Source organism: Gouania willdenowi, chromosome 22, assembly GCF_900634775.1.
Source record: "Gouania willdenowi chromosome 22, fGouWil2.1, whole genome shotgun sequence".
In the NCBI taxonomy this organism is placed as follows: Eukaryota; Metazoa; Chordata; class Actinopteri; order Blenniiformes; family Gobiesocidae; genus Gouania; species Gouania willdenowi.
This window is the reverse complement of record NC_041065.1, coordinates 22,525,743-22,542,972: the sequence shown is the minus strand read 5'-3', so window position 1 is coordinate 22,542,972 and position 17,230 is coordinate 22,525,743. Positions and strand designations below refer to the sequence as shown.

The window sequence follows — 17,230 nt, the reverse complement described above, 5'->3', positions numbered from 1 at the left end:
GTAGCTTGTCTAGGGGTAAGCCTCGGTTAGGACGCGCTCAACATTTCATCTAACTGTGCTTTTCATGCTGTTCTGAGAAGTAGTGAAAGCAGCGACTCCTAAAACCAGCATTTTAATAATAAAAAAATAGAAATCTTGATATATATTGACTCTCGCTATATATTAACAGTGTTTTTTTTTAATTGGACTAAATCAATTTACTTGTAATCTACTGTACTTGATTCAGACACAGTAGGTACTAACACTATATACCCTGTCCTGTCATTGTAAAAGGCTTTTAGTTTGATTCCATGAACTGTTACAAACATGTAGCATTCCACCCACTAATGTATGCACACAAACATAAACCCATAAACAAAATCCTGGAACAGGGAAACGTCTGCCCTTGGCTTTGCAGTACTTTGGGTGGATGTTTTATTGTAGAGCATGTCCAACTGTCAGGATTACAGTAATCACACTTTGGCTGAAAACTCAAACTCCTATTCTGCCTAAAAACGAATGAATGCAGAAACATTAGAGAGAAAAACCTCAATGATCTTTATGGATACTAAAAATACTCTGATGATGATGTATTTGCTGAATTGATGAAAACATTTCAAAGTTAAATCTTATAATTTCTTGTGCTTTGTTTGGTTTGTATTAATCGTTGTCGACAAAGATGTAGACGCCCTTCCGGAATCAAAAGCTCATCCTCGATCTGACACACACAGACACACAGACACACAGACACACAGACACACAGACACACAGACACAGTGTGTGTCTGCCAACAGCCTGGCAAATACCAAAGTGCTTTTATTAGGTTGCCACATGTAGCCCAGACTGTTAATTCGATCAGAAGTGAAAACAACTAAAAGTTATGCAAAATGATTAGGGCTAACAAAACACTGACCTTACATTGGGTTGAAGGAACAAATACAAACATAAAATAGCTTTAGATTTGTTCGAAGCAAGCCGAGACCTAAAATGAACAAAATTGCTAAACTAAATGATATATCAATTAAGGGTGTGCCGATCTGATATCGGTCCGATATCAGTCAGAAAATGAATATAGAATTTTATCGGACTGCATCTAAAATCTCCAATATAAGAGCTCCGATAAGTTTTTGTTGTATTTGACCCCGCCCTCAGTTGTTCCCACTGATCGTAAAAAATAACTGAAGTGAACTTGAATTGCTGACTATTGTTCTCTGAGTGACATCACTTGATCAAGCCTTTTCTAACAGTCCACACGACAAAATAAGTACGATTCGTGCTGATGTTGTATCAAATCATTATCAGTATCAGCCAATATGCAAGGTTGCAATAACAGTATTATATCGGGAGTGAAAAAGTTGTATCGGGACATCCCTTAATAGCAATGTGTAACCCTGATTGTTGCTTAAAATCACAGCTAATCTATCAATCATCCTTATAATCACATATCTTGTTCTTACGTAAGAAATCTTAGCCATTTTCTTCTTGAATAGTTGTCATCCCAAAGGCAAAGAAAAAAAATGCTCTCTGCCTTGAACCATTAAACCATCAACCCCAGCCTGGGACCAGGGCCTGTGCGCTGTAGTCCTGAGCAGTTCTAAAAATGATAAGATCCTAAAAGAGATGAAATGTGGGGAATGTAAGTCATTGTAATGAATAAAATGCATCCAAAGCAAGTTCATGAACTAATAACAATTTGTGAAATATGACTAAAGTGAGCATGTTATTCCTAAAAATAGAGCAGTAAAATAAATCATAAAAGAAGCAAAGGGGATTATGCTTTTTCGCTGTTGATTACCACGGCTAAATAAGAGACAGGGATGAATAAAACTTCAAACATGGGGTTCATGTGAAAGCAATGGCCTGTGTGCAGCCTAGGCATTCATTCCTAACTTATCTCCACCCACCCAGTAAGCCACACCAAAGCTTTTGATAACCCAACATGTCACCAGAAGAACACTACTTTTATAGAGGGAGCACCAAATAAAAAAACTGCTCCTAAGACCTTTAAATTCCCTTCTGCTTTAAAGGGAATTCTAAATCAAAAAGTTCAGCTTAAGTAAATAAAAAAAGAAAAACAAAACAGCATGAACGTGGTCAACACTGCACTTATCTGTGGTTAAATTTAGAAAACACATTGATAGCAGCTGATCAGGCCTCTAGGTTTTGTGAATAGGACAGATGTGTTTTCTAAATCGAAATCTTTACACTTGCAGATGCAAAAGTGTGTAGTGTGTGTGAGTTATTGCACCCACTTGCAGAGAGGAGCAGTGCTTTGCCTTTCCCAGCTATTGCTTATCTTTGTGGAGCACTGCTCAGTGATGGGAGTGCTCTAAAAACAGTGGCTCACTAACTAGAGTTTCTAAAAATGAGAAAAATGCTCTTCTACTGAATCACTGCCACCTTTCAGACTGGGTCGAGATATACAGACATTTCCTATTGATGTAAAATGGGTTTAAGATGCGCATGTATAGGTTACATCAGGAATAGGCAACAGGGGGCCCGGGCGCTACATTTGACTCTTAGCCTAATTTTATGTGGCCCAAAATGTAAAATACACAAACAAGAGTAAAATACATTTAAAAACACAATGAATTGTAACATTAAAGGAAAATACTGTAAAAGACAAAAAAAAAAAAAAAAACAGAAAATACTCCAAAAACACACAAAACGACAACAGTAATACACAAAATTACTCAGAAAAACAGACAAAATTACAGAAAATGACAATGAAAGTACAACAAAAAACAAGAAAAACTAAAAAAATTACTCCTTAAACCCAAAGTACTAACAAACAAGCAAAACGACAACAGAAATACACAAGAAATTACTTTAAAAAAAATGCAAAATGACAGCACAAATACACAATATGATTCCAAAAAACATATATTTTACAGCAAAAATACATAACACGACAACAGAAATGCCTCACAATGAGCAAGACAACGACAAACATACACAGAATCACAGAAAAACACAAAAAAGGACAACAAAGACTCTCTGTTCTGTCCTGTATTAATGCTCAGATCGCCTACCTCTAGGTTCCATACACACCTTCGTACACTTGTTTCTGCAGCAGACAGGACAATGTCTCTGACTATTTGCTAAACAAATTACCCTGACAGGCTTTGGTGTGTATGAAGGAATGTAAATATGACCCTTCTAATACTAAAGCAGACATACGTGTCATCATCATTATTATTGAGCAAAGTCTGTTTTGTATTGTAACCATTCCTTAGGGTGTTTTAGAAAAGCCAAACATTGTTTGAGGGATCACTTTTAAAGGAAACAGTTTGATTACATTTGGTTTTATGTCCTGTTGTTTACTAGACTGAACGTCCAGTTGACTGGAGCTTTACAGTCCATTCACTGAGGAATGCTAGGCATGACTACTTGGATGTCAGTGATTGCTGCAGTTCAGAAAGGCTCCCTTAAATTATAAGGATTTTATACATTTTAAAACCAAAATAAATAAATAAATAAATACAAAAGAGTATATTATTTAATTAATTGTTATAACTGGAATTGAAAATAATCCTGCTTTTATGTAAAAAAAAAAAAAAAAAAACTAAATAAAAAAATAGTGTAACTGCAGTTTTAGATAATTTAAAGTGGTAAATATTATTTTAAACAGCTTTTCCCAAATAGAAAAAACACCTTCCAAATCCGTGTTAGGATATTTATGAGAAAACACTTTAATTAAATAAAAGTCTATTTGAATGAATTTTATAGATTATCCTGCATATAGTGTTAAAACACTGCAAACTGTTTTGGTTAGATGACTGGGATGCTATATTAACACAACTACATGTGATATATAATAAAACACTTAGTGTGTAGCTGAAAGTTTTGGCAGCTTCAGTTTGTTAGCTGAGGTGCCACGTTAAAAAGGAAAACTATCAGTACCCTAAAATACAAACTTGAACTTAAAGCAGAAGAATGGACAGATAACAACACTTGGTTGAGTTTACACAATAATATGTAGTCTCATTAGAATCATTGAGTAAGTAAAACGGACAGTTTAAAGTCGCTTTAAAACTTGTTAAAAACATCTCCACTTACCATTATGAGATGTTTTCCCGGATGACGTCGCTTACTACTTCACAGATAAATCCAGGTAGAGGTTTCTTGTAACATTTTTTTTAGACAATTCCACAAACTTTAACCACAACACATCCAATTCTTCACCTTCTTCAAACTTCACTCCCTTCGATGCAAACTGACTCCATCCTGAGAAACGCCTCCGTCTCCTGATTGGTGGAAGGGCAAGTGAGGCAAGATGCTATTGGCTTTGAGGAACGTCAATCAAAAATCCAAGATTTTTTTCCCCGCAGGATAGACAGCTGCTCACGTGACGTGTGAGGTAGCCAAACAGCTGGGCGAAGAGCTGCGTTGCCTATTTGGACAGTTTTCCGCTTTTTTGGGTGGTTTGAAAACTTAATCAGAAATGCGTATTTTTAAAACGAATGTCTGATGGTAAATCTGACAAAAGGCATTTTTATACTAACACGATCTGCAGACTATGACGCATTATTGGCTATCAAATAGGCTCAACAACCCATTATAATATTATTAGATAAAATCATAGTATAGGCCTCATAGATCAATGAATAGAACATCATTTACTTCAAAAATAAAAATGACCAAATTGCAGCATGAAAGTTTGTTTTCATCTCCACTGCATTTTCGCACAATGCATTGTGGGATGTGGAGTGGTCGAAACAGATTCAAAGTGTTCACTTCATTCATATCACGGGATAGACCGTTACATCGGCCGGCCAATATTATCGGCCGATTTTTGCGGTTTTTAACGTGTAACGCCGATTCGCATTATTTATTATTTGTTAAATATTTTGTACTTGTTCTTGTTTTACATCACCCGTTTTTAATATTTAACTTTTACTTGTTGTTGTTCTACCTCACCTTTGTTAATTTCAATAAATGTTCCCTTTTTGAAAACTGAGACTCGTACCATTTGTTATCATCGTTGTGTAATTTTTATGATGTAAATTGAGGGAGCAAAAGTAGTATCGGCTCTAAATATCGTCCCAGGAAAATCTGCAGTCCGTATCGGTCATCGGCTAAGGCTGATGAGAAAAAAAAAAACCACAAGTTGGACCTTTTTCCTTTTTTTTTGCAGTAAATTATTCAATTAATTGATCTATGAGGCATACAGTACATTATGAATAAGAACATATCATGGGCAGAATAACTTTAACATTCTAAAATTACCTTTATTTATTAGGCATTCTAATTACATCCACAAATAAAACAGACAGTTAAACCAAATTAACAATAAAAACCAGTAAAAATCAAGCCACTCATCTAATGTAGCATTTAAAAGCACATTTATAAAATGGCTTTTTCAGAAAATGTATTCAAAGAAAGTTAAAGGGCTGCCAGACTGTCAGCTCCAGTGGAGGTAACACTTCTCATTTATTTTGAAAAAGCCACCTTTATTGCTATCTTACAGGGGACATATGGAAATAACTTGTCATAGATTTTTTCCATCAGCATATGAATTATTTTTTTAATCCAGTATCACAGATTTGATTAACTGGGTGTAACATGGCACTGAAAACACATTATCAAACAGTAAGCAAATGATAAAGTAATTAACATGCTTAAACCGACATAAAATTCAGGTTAAATTCAGATTTCGTACATAACACTGTCTATCCATCATGTCGACAGCAAAGCAAAAAAAATTTCTATAGTAAATATTTATAATACTTTGTTACATTTGGGCAGACACTTCATTGGAATGAATTACAATCAAATTATGATGAGTTAGAGGTTTTACTGTATATCAACTAAAGCCTTTTCAACCAAATACATTTAATAAACACAGAAAATATGGTGATGACATTTGTCCTTGCCTTTAATACTGCTTTTTTGTTAAAGTTGAAAGTCAGAATTATGCATGAAAACACCTTAATTAGGTTGTGAAATAATTTTTCTCATACCGACTGTTGCTGACTACTGCTCTCTGAGTAACATCACTCGATCAAGCCTTTTCTAACATTCCACACTACAAAATAAGCAATAACTGTATGTATGATTTGTGCTGATATCGTATTGCATCAATATCGGTATCAGCCGACATGCAAGGCTGCAATATCGGTATCGTATCGGAAGTGAAAAAAGTTGTGTAGGGACATCCCTAAGTAAAACTACACAAAAACCCAACATATAAGTCCAAGACGTGATCAATAATTGAGAAAACAAACAAATCTCTCCAATATTAAGTTAAAATCAACCACTTTAGATAATAAAATCCAGAGAAGAAACCTTTTCTGTTCAGTAAACAGTGTGTTAGCATTGCTACGTTACATTTCCATTATCAACAATAAGGCCTTTGTGAAGCAAACTATTCCCGAGTTTTCTTCCCACTCACTGTAGACCATGCTGTTTACTTCAGAGCCATGATAACGTAGTACAAGCGCCCTCCACCCTTACTACGAGCAAATTCACAGTACCTCAATGTAATTCATGACTGGGCCGTTGAAACAATCCACTAAGTGCTAAACTGATCTTAAGAGGAAACCATTGGAACCAAATTTTTTAAACCTAGTTACGTGATAATGTCATTATGACCCCAAGCACTGCAGAAGAGGAAAGGCTCCAACGCAAATGTCCAACAATGGCAGCATTCTTATGAGTCCCAACAACTAAATGGTCTGATTATGAACTGTTAGAGAAGAAGGATCTCTCCTTTTACATCTCTAAATCATTGACCAATATATATATATATATATATATATATATATATCCATGCTGAGGGGAATCATCTTGTATATCTTCATAAAAGGTACAAAACAAGAACAATTTAAACTTGATCTATTTTATAAAGTTTGCAACACCAAAAATGTTTTCTATCCCCTTCAATTTCCCTCATGTTTTTCAGTAGATTTTTGCTCACTTACTTTTTTAAAAGACACCAGAAATGTATATTGTGAGGGAAAGTGTAACTTATGGACTAATAATACCAATACAGGAACTACTACTGTCACACTTCCTGTTGAAAATGACAAATTTCACATGGCTAGAAAACAGTTTGAAGAGGAAGCAAACATGTTTAACATCACTCTTGCCACAAAAGTACACCATGTTTTCAAGGAAAACAGATTTAAAACAAAAAATGAACATGAATAAATTGCATTCCACTCAAAGCAAAACAAACTCTAAAAGCTGGTGTGTGTTACAGTCTTAAAAAAAAGGCAGAAATCAGGTCTCTCTGGTTATCCTTAGCTGGTGTGGGCTTTTGCAGAAACATCTGACCGAGCCTTAGAAAAAGAATTCAGAGGCGCTGCTTTGTTGCCAAAGTTCCAGTCCACTGGGTTGAGCAGCTGCATGGTCTTCTTGTGGGTCCATATGGGGTTGATGATGAGTGTGAGCAGAGCAAGGCCAGTGAAAAAAAGCAAACGCTGAGGTAACGCCACGTGGACTCTTAGCTCACCCCAGTGGGTCCAAGTCACCCACCACATGTAGTAGGTCAGCACCATGCGACAATGGAACATGTGGATCATCACCCATTGGTTGGCTCTCCAGAATAGAGTGCTTGCCCAGCCAGCCTAACACAAAGAAGACAAGATGGTTGGTTTAAAACCACAATATATAACAAACAAAAAAAAGGTTAAGGTCGTCTAGCAGCACAAGGGGAACTGAAACACCCTAAAGCAGTGGTTCTCAACCTTTTCAGCCCACAACCTCAAAAATGAAGGTGCCAGAGACCGGGGACACCCACTGTACCTGAAGGTGGTTAAACATTAAAAAGCAGTCATGTGGTGACAGGGCCATCTATAAGGGGCAATAAAGGGGAGAACGTTTTGTGGCCCATCCATAAAGTCAGCACAATAATTTATTTATTTACCTGAATAATATCCACTGTTATCCAGAAAGGGTTTAAAGTGTCAATATTGGAACAATTACTTGTAGTTTAAACTGGCAAATAATAGGCATGACAAATCATGAATCTGGTTAATATGTCTAAAATATGCCAGACAGATGGTGAAAAAAGGTTAAAAGTGACTCAACATATGGGACATAAGTGGAAAAAGTGGTGGAAAGGGTTTATAAGTGTTGAAAATGTCTTGAAAGTGGAAAAAATATGCAGAAAAGGCATTGAAATTTAATGGAGAAGTGGCAGGAATAGGAGTAATGTAGCAAAAATAATGCATTAAAATGAGCAAAAATAGGGAAAGGGAATATGACAAGTTTGGTATAGTTACAGAAAAAGAGTAAAAATAAGCAGAAAAATAAGAAAGCTCTTTTATCATGGCCAACACTTAAACACATCCGGGGGTTAAAAAACAGTGGATAGGAAAGGAGATAGGAGGGACTATTTGGACGCAGCCTAAGTTTCTTGAAGGCATCTGGAGACCCTGACCCCAAGGCAATATTTGGGGGCTTATTTGTGCTAAAAAGGACACATTTCATTGATTCAGAAAAAAAAAAAATCAAATAATAAATAGTTTACTTGACTATTTCTCAGCTTTTTTTGATGTGTGTCAAACAGATGAATGACATGAAAGATTAAATCGGACTCCTACCTTTAGTAACATCCAAGATATGCAGGTGAACGGGGTGCTCATCTCTAACAGAAGTGTAACCATTGGCAAAAAGTGTCCCAGTGAATCCCAGACGACTGCACCTGCGTACCCCGACAGGGCGAAGAAGTGGTGTGTAGCCAGAGAGAGGTCAAAAGACCAAAACACAACACTGGAAACATGAAGAGCCACATTCTCAAACAAAAAGAAACCCGTAGCTGTGAGAACGTGAAACCACGACCAGTCTTCTTGACCTCTGACCCTGTCTCTGCTCAATGCAGAGTCCTCGGTCAGAGCCCGTAGTCCTGCTACAGCACTCTGGATGCCAAATGCTGCTCTGGTGGCTGCAAGGTTCCAGAAAACCTTCTCCTTAGTCTGCAGGGAGTTGTATGTGTAGCACAGAGCTGCAGACAGGAGGTGGGAGAGGAGAAATACTGCAGTGTAGAAACCAAACCCCAGGCCAATAAGGTGGAGGCGGTGGTCCCAGGAGAAGAAGTCAGAACTAGGCTGAGGTAGATGGATGCTCTGCTGCTCAGGAGCCATGATGGTGGATAGATGACCACCTACAGAGGGCTGTGAGCTGGGTTGTGCTTCATTGTGTGTGGATCAGCTGCAAAACTACACATAACAACCAACCACATGCTCAGAAATAAACACTACTCGTGATACATGTTAAAAACAAATATTAACTATGTCAAATTACGAGGAAAAACTATGTATAAATGGACCCAGAGAAAAACTCCAAGGTTTAAACTTACTAATGAAACTAGTTAAAACAAGGCCCGGATGTACCTTATAACTACATGATAGAAAAAAGACGTTTACTCACCAAAACTTGTTTACTGTAACATGTTTAAATAAAATATATCACGCCCTATTGAGCTTTCTTCTCCTGTCAACATAGTCTGACTAAATCGCTCCAGCCGCTCACATCACACGACTTCAACTATAATCATGTGACTTCCTGAACGGAAGTCCCGCCTTTCTTGAATACCGATTGGTTAAAGTCTGAAAATTCTACTTCCGGTAGAAATTCAGTAAAAAAATAAATAAAAATAAAATAAAAACCGACGAAGAGGATTGGTTCAGTTACTAATTTAAAAAGTGATGATTTTATGATCAAGTTTCGTTTAATTTGTTCTTGAAAATAGGATAGAATAAATAAGTGAAAGGACAGCAACTAATACTCGGCATTCTACACAGGAAACTAAAATCTGTCATCTTTACTTTGTTTGTTTGTTTGTTTGTTTGTTTGTTTGTTTGTTTTTTAAATACTAATTTGTGTGATAAAAACAAATTCTATAACCATATGTTCATACTGTAAATAAACCAACATCTCACAATGAATTTTGATGCATTTAAAAGTGTATTGTTAGCTAGAATGGAATTAAAAATGCAATAAATAAATAAATAAACAAAAAGTTGTTTTTTTGTTTTCTATTTGTTGGTACTTACTCGTCTTTTTTTTCCAGAGTTGAGATTTCCTTTTTTAAATTATTTGTCTGCTCATCAGACAGACACAACTGATCATAGAAAAGTCCTGGTTTTGTGAAATAGTTCTCAGTGACCTTAGTTAAAAAAAGGAATAGTCACAACAACAACAACAACAACAACAACAAAACACAAAAAAATAAAAGATTTTATTTTTGGATAGGGATAGGGATAGTGAAACGGTTCAATATTTAATACATCAATGTGTCCAACAGGGGGAGACATTGCATCATGTGTTGGTTTTATATGACACGAGACTTGGTTTGATTTAAAAATTTCTCCTGGATTTATAGGATTTATTTTCATATAGTGAGATGTACAATTTACGAAAAATATTTAACATTTAATTAATTGATTTTTAAAATGTATTATTATTTTTTACAAAACCTTTACCTTTTTATTCGTATTTATTTATACATGTATTTATTTATGTTAATGCTTATTCATAATAAAATAATTTTAAGACCCTGAACTGACCATGGCAGGACTAATTAATAGAGAAAAATATATGAAGGACAGATTTTAGACAAACTGCAAGAAAAGCAGAGTTTGCAGAGGAATACAAGCTCCAAACTTAGTAGAAGTTAAAGTCTAAAGCTTTAACTTCACATGTTTTTGATGAAATGATGAAAGACTTCACTTTATATGTGGCCTCTGACTGTAAAGCAGTGAACCTCAAGCAATGTTGAAAGAGATGCTTCAGCAGCAAATCCTCTTTAGAGTTTCCTACAGGATGGATATTGAACAACGTCTTACATTTGAGCTTAATAAAGACTATTTTCCATTTTTTTAGAGAGTTATCAGAACAAATGTGAAACACTGTCAGAAAACCTGCTGAAAACTTTAAAGTGCAGTTTTTAAGTAGAATATTACCATAAAAGACAACCTTCTAAAATGCAAAACAACTGTTTTCAATAATGCACCTCACTAGGTGTGTGAAACTACTATTAAATTCCAGTTTTATGAACAGTCTGCTGGAGAACCTCAGGGCTGCAGAGAACCTTCATGTGTTTAAGAAAAGGCTCAAGACCCACCTTTTAACTAATTATTTATTCATTCTTAGGATTGTTATCTTTTATGCTTTTATAGTTTTAGGATTGTTATCTTTTATGCTTTTATAGTTTTAGGATTGTTATCTTTTATGCTTTTATAGTTTTAGGATTGTTATCTTCTATGTCGTTTTTATGTTTTTAGGATTGTTGTCTTATGTTGTTTTTATAGTTTTAATATTGTTATCTTTTATGTCGTTTTTATATTTTTAGGATTGTTGTGTCTTATGTTGTTTTTATAGTTTTAAGATTTTTATCTTTCATGTTGTTTTTATAGTTTGAAGATTGTTATCTTTTATGTTGTTTTTATAGTTTGAAGATTGTTATCTTTTATGTTGTTTTTATAGTTTTAAGATTGTTATCTTTTATGTTGTTTTTATATTTTTAGGATGGTTATCTTTTATGTGGTTTTTATAGTTTTAATATTGTTATCTTTTATGTTGTTTTTATGTTTTTAGGATGGTTATCTTTTATGTTGTTTTTATAGTTTTAAGACTGTTGTCTTTCATGTTGTTTTTATAGTTTTAAGATTGTTATCTTTTATGTTGTTTTTATAGTTTTAAGATTTTTATTTTTTATGTTGTTTTTATAGTTTTAAGATTGTTGTGTCTTATGTTGTTTTTATAGTTTTAAGATTGTTGTGTCTTATGTTGTTTTTATAGTTTTAAGATTTTTATCTTTCATGTTGTTTTTATAGTTTTAAGATTGTTATCTTTTATGTTGTTTTTATAGTTTTAAGATTGTTATCTTTTATGTCGTTTTTATATTTTTAGGATTGTTGTCTTTTATGTGGTTTTTATAGTTTTAAGATTATCTTTTATGTTGTTTTTATAGTTTTAATATTGTTATCTTTTATGTTGTTTTTATAGTTTTAATATTGTTATCTTTTATGTCGTTTTTATAGTTTTAAGATTATCTTTTATGTTGTTTTTATAGTTTTAATATTGTTATCTTTTATGTCGTTTTTGTAGTTTTAAGAGTGTTATCGTTTATGTTGTTCTTACAGTTTTAGGATTGTTATTTTTCATGTTGTTTAGGATTACTGTCCCAGTGTTTCCTTGGAATGGGCCCTCTGCACTAGGGGCTGTGGGGGGCCGTGGCTGCAGTGGTATTGTCTGTCTCGTGGCCCTCAGTGTTGGTAAATAGCTTCTGCTATTTTACTGTGCTGGGGCTCAGCACCCTGTGCCCACGGTCTGTGTCCTGCTCCTGGTGCACACGGCTCCTTGTGATGTCTCCCTGTCGTCTGTTCCCAGCCATGATGTGCTATTGTCTTTATTTTAACTTGTGTGTGTGTGTGTGTGTGTGTGTGGTAGACGGGGGTGTATTTTAATACAAGTAAAAGCACTTTGAGCTGCATCTCTATGTATGAAAAGCGCTTTTTATAAATAAACATTGATTGATTGTTATTGATTAAATGCTTAACTTTATAACAATAATGTTTTTGTTATGTGATTCATAAATGTAACGTTTGTATCTACTCAAATGAATCATTTCCTACTGTAGGATGACTCACACTGTTCTTTTGGCATCCAAGGAGAGGAAATCCTTTTAACGTTAATACATTTCAATATTTTGTTGTGGTGACCTTCCTAATGCATCAACCACTACACTCTGAAGTAAGTGCACTCATTTCTCTGACTCAGAACTTCACTGTCTTTGTTTTAGTGCTGTTAAGGGGACATGCTTTGAGGGACAAAAATGCATGAATTAATTACCGACTAATTCACTTATTACAGGCAGGAAATGGACTTCCTGTACCAATGCTCATGAGGTAAAAAGCATATTGTTGTTTTTTTTTTTTTTTTTTTTTTTTTCAATTATACAATATGATAAATATGTTGTACTTTAATGTTAAAAACATAGAAAATGTCCCGTATAAATTAGCTTTTTAACATTTTACTCATGCACAGAAATACATACACTGTTTTAAAATAAAATAAAATAAAAATAATAATTAAAAAAAAAAAAAAAAAAAAAAAAAAAACACCACACAGATGATCATGTTCAAATGTTTTCTCCAAAAATTTAATTGCAGAATTATTTACACTGGATGACCTAAGCAAGGATCAAACTACTCAAAGAGGCAATAGTTCTGCTTGGAAACAACAATGAAAAATCTTCTTTGCAAACAGCAAAAAAAAAAAAAAAAAATCAACAACAATAATAATAATAATAATAATAATAATAATAATAATAATAATAATAATAATTTGCAAATGTGTGAACATTAAAATTTAAAAATATATAATTAAAAATAAGCTTACATTCAAAATGAGGGTTTCACATGCCAGCAGATCAGCAAAATAAAAAAATAAAAATTCTTCTTAACCGAGTAGAAAGGACAAAGTAACCAAAACAACAGCAGAAAATAGTCTTAATGAAGCATATATTATATATCTATATATATATATTTCTTTACAAATAATGAATATTTGGCATTATATTCATCCTCACTATAGATATGATATACAAGAGATGAAAATAGTTTTGACCTAAACAACTACCTCTCATTGTTTCTATAGTAATTATAGTGCTGTTTCACATTCCAAGGGAAGGAAGTGTGGTTTCCATCCGTATCCCACTGATTTATTTTCTTTTTTTTCTTCTTTTTCCTATAGCGTGGAAACGTGCCGCTGAAATCCTTAACAAGCAGATTGATGTTCATATCAGAGGTGAGGTCACAGAGCACAGAACCGAGGGGAAGGAATGGAAATGTCAGGATGTCACACGTGGACTCATGGGAACATGAAAAAACGATGCGTTGTCGATGATTTTACAGTAACAGATGGCCCGTGTTTGTTAACTGCTGCCCTCGTGACGACAAAAAGAAGATGTTTTATTATTATTTATTGGGGTGTTTCGTAAACATTTTGTTGGGTTGATGCATCATCACTCTCCTCTGTTAGATCTGTGCCTGCAGGAAATCCGCACACATTCACAGAAAACATGTAAACCATATCGGCGGAGTTTGAGATTCTTGCCAGAAATAGCCAAAATATATATATAATTATATATATATAAACCGTCTCGAGATTCGCGCCAACCACAATGTGTGTAACATATACAATAATGCAAAAAATGATTCGTAACATAATTGATAATGCCGATAAAATCAGGCTGGCGGCCGCTTTCTGCTTTTTTTTGGTGCAGTACCATACATGAACTGTTGGGTGCAGTGTCGCATCACCATTTACATTGTGAAGAAGACTTGCGCAACAGAAGAAGAAGCCTTGAAAGGAAGACGAAAAAATAACTTGTATTTTTAAAAGAACAACAAATGGATATGTATCTATTTTGTACAGTCACTGTGTTTTATGGCACTTAAAATATTTCTATATAATATACATTATATTAAGAATTGCGTTTTTTGAATGAATTTGGGAAAACTGTAATAAAAACTTTTGAGTGTTATGAGCAGAGGTGAAAGTAATGGATTACAAGTAATTGAGTTGCTTTTATCGGTACTTTTTTGAGTATATTTCTAAATCAGCAATTTCACTTGTACTTGAGTACATTTCCACACTCAACCGTTACTGAGTAAATTATTCTGTTTTGTTTTAAAATGAATCATTTTGAAACACAAAATTATGAATTTAATATAAAATTCTGGATTTGATCATTTGACAAGCACATTGAGATGACTTTGTTGTAAATTGCGCTACACAAATAAAGTTGAATTGAACTGAATTGATCAACGGACATAAAAAAAAATGAAAATGACCAGACAACAATCAAAATGCATCACATCATAGCCGACCAACCAGATTAAACGTGATGTACCGCTCCAAAACAACATAGAAAAAATGCTGTTTTTTCTGTTTTAGAGTTTAAGTTTAGTTATGCTTAGAGCCTGATCATTTTTTAAATATATATTTTGAATTGAATTCATTGGTTTTGTTTTTTAATTATTTAAAACAACAACAACAACAACAAAAAGCAACATACTGTATATATTATTTTTATTTTATACAGATGCTTTTGTGGAAAATAAATTAAGTTCCAATTGTGAAAAATTTGGTCTCTTCCTTTTTAAGTTTATAAGTGAAATGTTTACTGTATGCAAGGGAACCATGGCAAGATTAATCACCAAAAATAAACATGGGGGGTGAAAGTATACTGTTTCAACTTTTACTTTGAGTACTTTTAATTGAGCTACTTTTTACTTGTACTCGAGTATTTTATGTACGACTTACTTGTACTTGAGTACAATTTCACTCAAGTAACAGTGGTTATGCACAGCTGCATTTTCTCTAAAATGTGTCTTCTTGGCAACAATCAAAGCCTTTACTCCATCCTAATTGACTGTTGGCAGTATTTTCACTTACGACACAGTTTATTCAAAGTCTGAGCAGTTGCTCTTATGTGAGATGTGCACTTCTTCTCCCAGCACAGCTTATTTTACATTAGGGACATTCCTCAGCAGACACTGACACAAGCCAAATACATGCAGTGCTGATTCATAACTTTTACAGTGTATGGCTGCTATTCAGCAAGCATTCATCAACACGAGTGTTGAACAGCCTCGCAGGATGTTTGCTTGATCTCATTAAAGGTCCCCCTGAAATCTTACCTAAGCTGCTTTTGCTCAGTCAAAGGCATGGCTGAAAATTGCGATGCAGCCCCTACAGCTACACAGAGGCAGCAGTTTGGAGCTCAGAGCCCATGCTTGTGTCCTCTAAAGCCAGCATATGTCAGTCTGAGTCTGTTTCTCTACTGTCAGTCTGCCACTGTGGCAACAGCAGGGGAACGTCTCTGCTCTGGCATCACACACCATCATTGCTTTCCAGACACCCACTGCTGCACTGCTAAAGGTCTCTCTTCTGCAAAGGAAACACAGGAGAGGTGTATGTAGAAGACGTGCACTCCCCTGGTGACAGTGTTTATGCTACCAGGGAGGAAGTAATTATTTTTGGTGACATTACAAACATGTATATGAGCAACGATGTGCAGAGATGACAAGCTATTTGAAGGATGGGTGATATTATTGGCCGATATGTGCCATAAAATGTGATGTCTGTTGTTTTAGACATTTTGAAAATTAAAAATGGCCATTTTTCCATTAGTGAAGTTAATTTGGTTTTCATATTTTTCACAGATGATGTTTTATGTGGAATATATCAAGTGGGACATCATATTAAAATTAGGGTTAACATGTTAATGCAATGGATATTTATATATAATGTGACCTAAAAGTAGATTGGGGGGGTGAGGGGGTCTATGTATATATCAGAATTGGCTAACATCGAAAGCAAATATCAAACATTGCCATTTAGAAGAAATCAAAAATCGAATTAAACTTAGATTCTTCAGTTTAATAATTTAAACTTAATCATTCAAGTTGAAATTATTAAACCTGAATTAGTCTAATATGGCACATATTGGCCAATATGTGCCATAAAATGTTATGTCAGTTGATATCGGTATTAGTTTTTCCCCATATAATGAAAAAAAAAAAAAAAAATGTTTTTGTTTTAGACATTTTGAAAATAAAAATGGGCTTTTTTCCATAAATGAAGTGAATTTAGTTTTCATATTTTTCACAGATGATGTTTTATTTGGAATATGTCAAGTGAGATATTATATTAAAAGTAGGGTTAACGTGTTAATGCCATGGATATTTATATATAATGTGACCTAAAAGTAGATTGGGGGGTGAGGGGCTCTATGTATATATCAGTATTGGCTAATATCGATAATTAAGCTTTGGACAACAATGGCAAATCAGGTATGGGCAAAAATATGATATGTAACATCACCAGTTTGAAGAAATCAATCTATTTAAACTTGTAGATGAAAAGAAAATGGTTGAATGGGGACAAATCATAGCAACATAAATATGAACTCAGACCCTATTCTACGGCTGTGTAGGTCTACACAATCACTCTCTGTGTGTGTGAAAGTGTGCAATTCAAATGTTGACACTTCAAAAAGGCGCCTCTATTGAATAAAACCATAATTCCAACCTGAAACGCATCCATGACACTTTGTGGTGCTGAAGATGTAATAATAATATCAATAATAGTGACGATTGGCTCACTGACAATGGTTTTCTCTGTGTGTGATGGTGAGATGCAGGTCAGACCACAGTTGGACAGACTCATCTATATCCTGCCAGTTGACCCCAAATATGGCCTTTACTGTAACGTTATGCACCAAAAACAACAT

General features: G+C 34.4%; 2 protein-coding genes across 5 annotated transcripts in view; both read right to left on the bottom strand.

Moving 5' to 3' along the window:
- Positions 1 to 4,194, bottom strand: part of arhgef10 (Rho guanine nucleotide exchange factor (GEF) 10) — a 63,236-nt gene extending 59,042 nt beyond the window's left edge. For all 4 annotated transcript variants that reach the window (XR_003672789.1, XM_028437623.1, XM_028437624.1 and 1 more), the window contains exon 1: positions 4,039 to 4,194. The gene's annotated coding sequence lies outside the window, so the exon portion shown is untranslated. The remainder of the gene's footprint in view (positions 1 to 4,038) is intronic.
- A 995-nt stretch (positions 4,195 to 5,189) lies between these two features.
- cln8 (CLN8 transmembrane ER and ERGIC protein) lies at positions 5,190 to 9,490 on the bottom strand. The gene is made up of 3 exons (XM_028438161.1): positions 9,355 to 9,490; positions 8,529 to 9,143; positions 5,190 to 7,550 (listed from the first exon to the last, which is right to left on the bottom strand). The coding sequence occupies exons 2-3, from the start codon at positions 9,066 to 9,068 to the stop codon at positions 7,224 to 7,226; spliced, it is 867 nt and encodes a 288-aa protein (XP_028293962.1). The 5' UTR covers positions 9,069 to 9,143; positions 9,355 to 9,490; the 3' UTR covers positions 5,190 to 7,223.
- Positions 9,491 to 17,230: the final 7,740 nt, after the last annotated feature.